This window comes from Vespa mandarinia, chromosome 12, assembly GCF_050613455.1.
Source record: "Vespa mandarinia isolate Hongniang chromosome 12, ASM5061345v1, whole genome shotgun sequence".
Taxonomy (NCBI): Eukaryota; Metazoa; Arthropoda; class Insecta; order Hymenoptera; family Vespidae; genus Vespa; species Vespa mandarinia.
Genome location: NC_140821.1, coordinates 758,051 through 768,025, shown reverse-complemented (window position 1 = coordinate 768,025; position 9,975 = coordinate 758,051). Strand labels below are relative to the sequence as shown.

At 33.1% G+C, this 9,975-nt stretch overlaps 2 protein-coding genes across 7 annotated transcripts; both read right to left on the bottom strand.

Moving 5' to 3' along the window:
- Window positions 1-854: 854 nt before the first annotated feature.
- Window positions 855-1,788, bottom strand: Psf2 (DNA replication complex GINS protein PSF2-like protein). The gene is made up of 4 exons (XM_035882823.2): window positions 1,544-1,788; window positions 1,338-1,446; window positions 1,114-1,275; window positions 855-1,025 (listed from the first exon to the last, which is right to left on the bottom strand). Exons 1-4 carry the CDS (start codon window positions 1,786-1,788, stop codon window positions 987-989), a joined length of 555 nt encoding a protein of 184 aa, XP_035738716.1. The 3' UTR covers window positions 855-986.
- Window positions 1,789-2,797: 1,009 nt separating this feature from the next.
- LOC118448857 (adenosine receptor A2b) lies at window positions 2,798-9,707 on the bottom strand. 6 transcript variants are annotated; one of them, XM_035882704.2, is made up of 6 exons: window positions 9,629-9,693; window positions 7,846-8,954; window positions 7,186-7,347; window positions 4,495-4,706; window positions 3,308-3,967; window positions 2,798-3,214 (listed from the first exon to the last, which is right to left on the bottom strand). In XM_035882704.2, exons 2-6 carry the CDS (start codon window positions 8,126-8,128, stop codon window positions 2,798-2,800), a joined length of 1,734 nt encoding a protein of 577 aa, XP_035738597.2. In that variant the 5' UTR covers window positions 8,129-8,954; window positions 9,629-9,693. The 6 variants fall into 6 exon arrangements, with proteins under 6 accessions (XP_035738597.2, XP_035738601.2, XP_035738599.2 ...); XM_035882708.2 differs by having other exon boundaries at window positions 3,308-3,853; window positions 7,846-9,707; XM_035882706.2 differs by having other exon boundaries at window positions 4,603-4,706; window positions 7,846-9,707.
- Window positions 9,708-9,975: the final 268 nt, after the last annotated feature.

Sequence of the window (9,975 nt, the reverse complement as noted above, 5' to 3'; positions counted from 1 at the left end):
TTTTACTTTTCTCTTTATTTTTATTTTTTTTTATTTTTTTCTTTTTAATATATATATAAATCTACACATATGAAACTGAGATATAATTTTGATCAAATCTTCTTTTATATATGCAAGCTATATTTATAGTATTAATAACTTGTTGATATTACGAAGTGATACTTACGCTGCCGACATTCTTTTGATAAAGCATACACTCTTTTTATACCCGTATATTTATATCTATATATTATCGAAAAGAAATTATTTTGTACGATTTATATAAGCAGCTCCAGACACAACGAATTTTAATAACACGTCGCGATTTTGCCACCAAATATTAGTACATTACAATCTTATATACGATACGATATTAGAAAAGAATTACACTTCTGCTACTTCGTTCTTTTTTCTTTTATATATATATATATATATACATATATATTACGACGACATTCGAAGTTATTTCTAATTTAATGGACTTTTACATGTTTCGTACGTGTATATTAATAGAAAGTCACTGTAATTCATGAATATCAGTTTTCTCATTTTAAAGTTTGCATTTCGATGTTATATTACAAGTGGCCTTAGAAATAATTATATATATATATATTTATATATATATATATATACACACACACGCATATATATATATATAAGTATTTATCTTTAAGACATCAAATCAAAGATGATTAAGGGACTGTATACTATAAGTTTAGAAGATGTAAATAATGTGAGAAACCATAGAACATGAATGGAAGAGGTGTACCACTGTAAATATGCATTTAATAATGATAGTGATAATGAGAACATGTGATTGAGATGCTAGTGACTGTATGATGTACTGAGATAAAGTAAATTAAGTAATAAAACTATTCTACAACACTCGTATGAAGAAAAAAAAAAAGAAAAAAGATATATATATATATATATATATATATATATATATATTCTATTATTAATAATCCTTATCCTTGGCTTTATAAATGAAAAAAAATATAATATTTTCACTGAGACGCAGTAGTACTTCCTGTACCGCTACTACTCTGTAAAATGAAAAGATAAAATATTATTTTTAGAAACAATTGAGGCAACAATACCATGGTCATTTCTGATATAAAAATTATCACGTACAGATTGAATTCTTAATATTTGATCTAAAGTATGTGGTAATAATGGACGTATACTATTGATTTCCATCATGGTAAGATGATCAAGTCTTGCATGCAAACTATCGCTCTTTATAAATGAATCTACGGATGTTCGTAGTTTAGACATTCTTAAATCCCATATATCCTAAAAATATATATTTTAGTCTTAATTAATCCTTTTCTCTTAAGGGATCTGTACATACATACTTTTATCGCTGTCCTTATTTTTTCTGACTCATGTATATCGTCACTGGCTACGCTAAGCAATAGTTGAGCCTCATCCATGTAATGACTGCTTGGCATTTTAGTGAACAATCTAACGATAATTACGGTAAACGTATTTATAAATAAGGCAATGTTCCATTGTAAAAGGAAAAAAAAAGAGAGAAAGAGAAAAAAATTGAAAAGTTTACTTGGACAATTTCTCTGTCTCTGCAACTTCCTCTAAACTTTCAGCTTCCATCCATTCTGGATTAACAATACGACATCTTTGTTGTTGTTTTAAATTTACAGCAAGCCAAATTGGTACTTTTGCAGGTAAACCAGCACGAAATGGTCCTATAGTACCGGAGATCAAATGTATCGCACCGAAACTAAAATTTGGCACTATCGTAACAAGCTTTCTTTCTGCTAAAAACACCACTTCGCTTGGATTCATTCTTGTTTTTCTTTCGTTAACACATTATTGAAATTCATTCGAGAAGAAAATTCGAATTAACTCGAGGCTTGTTACGACGAAAACATCGCGTGAAGAATGCACACATGCAACAGATGAATCCGACTAAAAAAGCGCGGGCTTTTATAGGGGTCGCCATCTTTTTTTCTCACATACATTAATTCATACGTTCTCCAGTAGATAGCTCTATATTGAAGCGGTCAAATTCAAATAATTTTTATTTACTAGTTAATAAGTATACCGAACGCTTCGAATATTTAAAATTCATTTCGATTATAACATTTGTTAATACAGCAGAGTAATGTAATAATATGAAATATTCGTGTAATATTCCTTCTAAATGACGAATATATATTATAAATTTAATTCGATATTTTGTGTGTTAAAATACACATACCTCGATTAGACACAACATCATTCAAGTATTTATACAACTATTGTGTATATGATTTAGCTCGTAAAAGATATGAATTATTACATTATTACATTGATTTTACGAGAAAACAATTCGGGACATTCAATGAGATCTTTAGTTTCGTCATGGATATGTTTTAGTAACTTATCATAAGTAATTTATCGATATTCATAGAAGAATAATTTGTTTTCTGCTTTAATATATACACAGTCATATATTTTTGTGATGAATGATACGATCTAGATACCGATCTTCATTGCGTTCGAAATTTATAACTTGAAAGAAGCGTAAAACGTAATCTCAGTATGGTCAGTCGATGTTAATTTTGTACAAACAGTCTTAACGATTTTAATCATACCTCAAGATAAAACATTATATTGAATATATATTATATACAATGAAGAATTCTTTGGGCACAGGTAGTACCAACATCGAACATTCAAATATCGCGCATTCGAACTTGACATAGATCATCGGCCAATCAGATCAGAGTCAATCAACGAATTGCATTCGTATGCATGCAATGCATTATCGTATATACATCGTTGAAACCATAAATTATTCTCTCGAAAGGGATTATCCTCCCTCGTCCTGCCTCTCGTTCGAATTCACCTCACATTCATCTCGATTCGACACAGTTCGATTCACATCCGCCTCTATTATGAAAATCGAGGTGGGTGGGAGTTCCTCGAAACGATCGGAACGATCTACTTCCGACGATGTTGGAACGGCTGCGAGAGCTTTATAAATTTGTAATTCCATTTGCGAATCCTCCTTTGATGGAGTATCAGCAGATTCGAAACGTTCCAAGGAACTTCTTTCGCACGTTGAGGAAGGACTATCCTCGTTTAAAGGATATTCGCAGCTGCTACGTCGTATTTCTTCGCTCGGTGAAGAACTCGATGAAACCATTGGCTCCTTACGTTCCTCTTTGTCACGAATGGAAGATGCTCGACTCAACGAAGACATTTCTTTAGCTTGAAAATCCGTCACCTTTAACAATCATCGTTCAATTTTATCAAGCGATTAAAAAGGTACGATTATATATACCTAGATTAAAACTAGATTAAAAATAGAATGGATTACCTGTCTCAAAAGACTGGACCTTTGGCTTCTAATCGGCAAAGTACCAACGAAGGATTGTCTATGAAATTGTCTTTGCGAACCAGCTAGGGATCCTCTTTCGTGAATGACGTTAATAACGTTAGACTTAACTTCGCCATTCGAAAATAATAAACGCCAATAATTCTTCAGTGCCTCACGGAAGTCTTTAAGATGATAGGCATAAAGAAGAGGATTTCCGACTGAATTTAAATGAGACAAAATGATACAGAGATTCATGAAGAACTCGTTGACTTGGCAACGCGGACAGAAAGCCATCACGCAGTTTATCGTGTAAAGAGGGAACCAACAGATGATGAAGAATATTACTATGTGGGATAGATTTTGTGTGGCCTTGACATCGCGCTTGAAACGTTGCATCGTCCCGGTTGTGTGATGGTTACCACTACCACCAGCAATACCACCAGCAAGACCAGAACCAGTAACACCAGTAGCCGAGGTAGTACCACCAGCAAGACCAGAAATGCTACCAGTACGACGTCCTGGATTCATCGTGACTATCTGCTGTAACTGAAAGCATCCCGACGATCGTGTTTTCCCATCGAGCAAACGGGATCGGTACTTAGCATCTTTCGAAGTTCGTCGTTCCATCTTAACCCCCGAATCCAAAAAGGGACTTTTTTCCTGAATTTAAACAACGGAATTTAATTTAGAACTTAAAATATACGTTGGATGATAAAAGATCTATCGAATCAAAGAGAAATAGAGAGATAGAGAGAGAGAGAGAGAGAGATTGCCTTGAATGATGCCAAGCATGCATGCATGTACGCATGTATGTATGTATGCATGTAAGTATTGTAAATACGTATGCTAGAAAGAAAGAAAGAGAGAAAGGAGTTTAGTTTCTGTTTATTTTGTTATTTTCTTTTCTTTTTTTTTTTTTTTTTTTCTTTTTGCATTTGAGGGTTAAGCGTCGATGTTATAAAAAGAAAAAAAGAGAAAGATAGAAAAAGAAAAGAAATAAAGTCTAAATTTACATAAGCCGATTATTACGTTCGAATCTATTAAAGATAAGAGAGATATCTAATCTTTCTAACTCGAAAGCGATGCACGAAGGGCTCAAATTTTTCGAAGAGATTACGAGCGGGGGCGAATTGGGGTATTGTTGGTGGACTCCGATGATTCCTTATATAATTTCGAATATGACTGACCTGCTTTACAACTACCCTGTATATAAGGGCATAAAATGCGACAATTAATAACGCTGGGAATATGATGGTAGCAAAATAGAGGAAGACCAGATAATCGTAGTCCATCACCTGAGTGAATATACACTTTTCGTCGGACTTTTTTCCAGCGTTCCATCCAAAAAGTGGTAAGAAGCCTACCAATGTACCGGTGATCCAACATACGCAGATTATACCTGAACAAAAAAAGGAATATATCTATATAAACAAACGAGATATTTATCTTTTATTTCTTTTCTCATTTCTTCTTTCTCTTTTTCTCTTTTGTTTCTTTTTCTTTCTTTTTTGTTTCTTCTTTCAGAGAAGCGAATGTTATTTTTTGAAAAAAAGTAACAGAGATATCGTTTGATTTCACGCGTACTCGAGAAAAGAACATCATCGATCCGTGCCAAAAGCAAACACACACTTTTTCTTTTTTCCCTCTCTCCCTTTTCATACGGGCACGCAGGCACACACACAAACACACATACGCACGCACACGTAAAACGTTGTTATCGTTCGAACGAACTCGTAATTAAAATCAGCCGTGCCATATACAGGCGAAACGCTTCAATTAATTGCTGTTACGTAGTTGGAAAAAGAAGAAAAATAAGATAGAACGAGTGAAAGAGAGAGAGAGAGAGAGAGAGAGAAACTGTATGATGATTTAATTGATTTTCTTTCAGCACGTTTCAAGTTTACACACGACGAACTGCATAATTTGAGTGCGAACGAGATGAAAGAGGATAAAAGAGAAAAAGAAAAAAAAAGGAAGAAAAGAAAAATTAATACTTTCTCCAACTAATCATAAGATCAATCGTCGATGAAAGTAATTCGTGAAACGTGGATGAATCAAATCTAGGAACTCATCGATTTGTAAGAAAGTGAAAATCGAGAAAGAATCACTCTCTATTGGGAAATCGAATGGATAGGGGAAATGGTTGCTCGAACTTTTAGCAAACTCTTTTTTTTTACTCTCTCTCTCTCTCTCTCTTTCTCTCACACTTTTTCTCAAATCGATTTTCACAGCTAAGTTCTTCCTCTCTTTCTCCCCTATTTAATATCGATTTTCTTAATTAATTTGCCTTTATACGCACTATAATCCTTATCTAGTTCAATGATATTCTATACTTTCGATTGTTAAAGTATATATATATATATATATATAATACATTTGTGTGTACTTCATTTTATTATATCTAATAATTTGCTTGTTCCTTGATTATTACAAACATATATATATATATATATATATATATATATATATATATATATATAGCAATGACTCTTTATAGAGGGATAGGACAATGATTCTTGTGCCCAATTGAATCATAGGAACTTGAATGTTCCGAGTATAATTGTATGGATGACATTAGAATTCCATGTGCGTGTTTAGGAACGTCGAGTAACGAAGCAACAATTAGGTTTTCTGCACCTGATGAGTATAGGTGACGGGGAAGGTTGATCACTTTGGAGAATTAGAATGTAATTTCTAAAAATATTATCTACTGAGAATTATAATTCGCATGGGTATTCATGAAAAATTGATCGTGTTTCTATTTCGTTGATTAAATAAGAAAAAATAAAGGAAGAGAAAGAGAGAAAAGAAGAAAAATGAAAGACGTAAAAAAAAAAAAAAAAGAAATAAAAGGAACTTTCGTCTTATTTCATATCTCGTCATTATATATGACACTGTGAAATTTCATTTCAAAGTTAGTTTTTTCCATTAGAGTACTTCGAATGTCTTTCAGATAAACAGGAGAAGCCATTCGATACAATATCTTCGCATATAGGATAGTTTAAATAAAGTTTTTCAAGGATCTTTGCAATATAGAGCTATTGTGTGTATTGATCTGAATGGTCTTTTCTTTCGCTTGTTTTTTTTTCTTTCTTTCTTTGTTATTTTCTCTTTTTTCTTTTTTTTTTTTCTTCTTCTTTTTATTAAAATACACGGAGGAACGTAAACTATTAAAGAAGTAGCAAAAATTTTTTTAAATTTTCGACGAGCAGCATAGCTGAAAAGAATTATATTTTCTTTCTTTCTTTTTAAGGAAATAGTTTACAAGTTTGGAATACTTCGTAGCATACACAAGTCGGTGAACTTTCATCCACATACACACGCATAGAACTTTTGAAACTTATGTTACTTTTGAAACTTGTATAATTGCGAGTATCTTTGTAATATCATTTCGTACTTCTTCTTGATCAAATAAACTTGGAGATAGAGATAGATAGATAGATAGATAGAGAAAGAAAGAGAGAGAGAGAGAAAGAGATCATGCAAAATTCCTTTCCAAGAAGCAAACGAGTTGGCTTAATTAGATCCAACATAACGAATACAATTGAGTCGGTGCAATTCAATTAACATCTCTGAAACGTTACTTTTTTTTCGAAAAAAAAAAAAAAGGAAGAAAAAGAGTGTAATTCGTTTTGACGTCTGAAAAATTATCGGTTCTTTCTACTTAACGCGTTCATTTTTTGAATGAATTGAAACAGAGACAATTCTGTTTCTTTTTTTCTTTCGGTGTCTTTTACTCTCGAATTATATTTCTCTAATATAATTCGTAATATTTTCTATTTGTATTGAAAAAAACAAAAAAAGAATCAACTTTGCAAGAGGTCTTCTATGAAAATAAAAAAAAATTCTCTATGCTCTGTGATTATTTTCGTCCTCACCTATGGCAGTTTTCGTGCGAACAGTACGAGAATATCCCATGGGATGAAGAATAGCCCAATAACGATCTACGGATACCGCCACGAGGCAAAAGATGCTGATCGTGCAGAGTACAACAAGTACTGAGACTGTGAAGAGACAGGCGTGTAAATTTGTTGGTAGACCTGTGAAAGAAGAAGAAGAAAAAGAAGAAGAAGAAGAAGAAGAAGAAGAGAGAGAGAAAAAAAATAAAGACGAAGAAAACAAATATGAAATAATATTCTTTGAATTTAGATTAAATCATAAATCACAATAAGTGGATAAACAATAATCATATCACGTATTAATTGTTCGATCCTTTCCATTGATCCATTAAGAAATATACCAGCATACAAAATTTGTTCGTACTCTACTATTCAAGAAACGTAGACTAATCTGAATAACATTTTTAACGGTATAGCTCGTTTATGATGCAACCATAGAATTAACGTTTCCTTTCGATCAACCATATTACGTTAACTTGTGTTACGTCATAGATCGCACAATCTTTTAAAACGCTAATGTAAACCTCGCTCTTCTATGTACACGGATATATGAAATTAAAGATATCGATATGTTTGATAAGAAATTAATATAATAATTATTATTACTGGGGAAAAATGATCAACTGGCAAGTTACAAACCTATACTGGCGAGTATAGCGAAGGGTATCGCAAATAGACCAACGAGAAGATCGGCCGTTGCCAAAGAGATGATGTAGTAATTCGTACGTCTTCGTAATTTCTTTTCCTTACCGAAGACTATGATGACCAGACCGTTTCCAAATACGGCACATATAGCAACGAGTATTTCACAAACGGTATAGGGTAAATTAAGTTGATTGTAATTCGTATAGGAAGTGTTGAAGGTGCTGACAGTGTAATTTAAATTGTCGGTTAGCTCAGTAAAGTTTGATGGAAATTCCATTACGATCTTATCTTTTAAAAATACGAAATTATCCTTTACTTCTCTTTTGGGTTTCGTATCCCTCGGGACCCCCCCCCACACCGCGTCTTACTTCCTGCGTTTATTTTATTCTCTGTTTCTTTCTTTTTTTCTCTCGTTGCGCTCTTCTGCTCTTTCCTTTTCTACTTTTTTCTTCTATCTCTCTTTTCGTCCTTCGTTCGTCGATTCTTTTCTTTTTCTTTTCCTCTCTTTCGTCTATTTTTATTTATTTATTTATTTTTTCTCTTTTTTTCTTTTTTCTCTTTTTTTTTTTTTTTTAATGGCCTTCGCGTGAGACCATAAAACCTTTTCTATTTTTTTGCCTCTCGTCAATCGACACGCATTTTTTCTAGTGACCGAGAGAAAAGGTCCGCTCGTTCACGAGGAAACTTCCTCCTTCTTTGCTTTTAATTTATAACGTTTCGTGGCACGCAATCTCTACCTCTATGCGATCGAACGAATTACAACACGAGGTCGACGAATTCGAGAATAACCTCTCGATAATCATCCTCCTCGACGAAATTTTCTCAATTATCGATAATTCATCCTATCATTGAGAATTTTCTTTTAACTTTTAATATTTAATCCTTCTCCAATAATTCGTAATCCTTGAAATATTTTAAAAGCATTCCCTTTCTCCTTTTTTCTCTCGTCATGGTTTTTACGCTAATTTTTATACGAAAGACGATCCATGTTATAATTTCAATAATGAAAAACATCTTGTCAGATGTTCTCTGTTATTTATAATATATTGATAATCGTCATACCAATCTCATCCTAATTGCTATCACAAGCTTCTTTCTACATTCTACGCAAATGAAGAAAGATAAAAATAAATCGAATTAGTTATATGGATCACTTTCGGTTAAGATTAATGACGTATCTTAACGATCGTCGAATATCAATATTAATCAATATCGTCGTAAATGGATCATCGGATTCTAGGTAATTTGAGATATTACTGGAAGATTAAATGCTTGACCTCGAACTTCTGTCCTATTATTCAAGTAAATGCGATTATTTAAGTTTCCGACGAACGCGAAACTCCAAAAACTTTGTCTAACGAGAATTTGAAATCGTTATCGAATATACATTATGAACTTTCGAAACTTTGACGGAACGTTTTGGTCGCATTCCTTTCGACACATATTTGGGTATATATATATATATATATATATTTATATATAGAAATTGCTAAAGAGAACTTTCAACTTCTCCGATATAAAAGAAACTATTTCGTTAATTAAACATATAAAAACTATATGAATATCGAATAGAAATTTTCAAGTTTTCCAACACAACACTTTGTATCATTTATTGTCAATCTCGTCGGAGCGGGAAAATTAATTAGAAAAGTGAACGTGATCGCGCGGATTGTCACAAAAAAAGGCGCGAAATTTAAATCGATATTGGGCAATCGTTTAGGTATCTCCTATGATCGAAACTTTGTCAAGATCGAATTGTTGAATTAATATAACGAACGGCGATCAAACGAAGAATATTATTGCGTCCGACTTCTCAACCCTGTAGCGTGTAACTGAGTGACTCCTCGTGACACACAGGGACACGCTGCTGAAGGTGGGTGGAAATGTTACTGGAGGTCGTGGTGGTGGTGGTGGAGATGAAGGTGGTGGAGGTAGTGATGGCTGTAGTGGTGGCGATGGTGGTGGAAGATAGAGTTGATTGTTGCAATGTATTCGTGCTGTACATATATATATATATATATATATATATATACCAGAGAAGAAGAGGATGTGCAAGCTTCCTCGTATTCGTAACTGTAACGAACCTGCTACTATCTCCCTACAACAAAGCTACGTTTTATTCTT

What these genes read in the sequence shown, in the direction of transcription:
- Psf2 (XM_035882823.2), bottom strand. Translation starts at nt 1,788, where the DNA reads ATGAATCCAAGCGAAGTGGTGTTTTTAGCAGAAAGAAAGCTTGTTACG. An exon ending in GAGACAGAGAAATTGTCCAA is followed by an intron (nt 1,447 to 1,543) that starts GTAAACTTTTCA and finishes AATTATCGTTAG; the next exon opens with ATTGTTCACTAAAATGCCAA. An exon ending in AAATATTAAGAATTCAATCT is followed by an intron (nt 1,026 to 1,113) that starts GTACGTGATAAT and finishes TTCATTTTACAG; the next exon opens with AGTAGTAGCGGTACAGGAAG.
- LOC118448857 (XM_035882704.2), bottom strand. Translation starts at nt 8,128, where the DNA reads ATGGAATTTCCATCAAACTTTACTGAGCTAACCGACAATTTAAATTAC. An exon ending in TCGCACGAAAACTGCCATAG is followed by an intron (nt 4,707 to 7,185) that starts GTGAGGACGAAA and finishes TTTTTTGTTCAG; the next exon opens with GTATAATCTGCGTATGTTGG. An exon ending in ACAGGGTAGTTGTAAAGCAG is followed by an intron (nt 3,968 to 4,494) that starts GTCAGTCATATT and finishes GTTTAAATTCAG; the next exon opens with GAAAAAAGTCCCTTTTTGGA.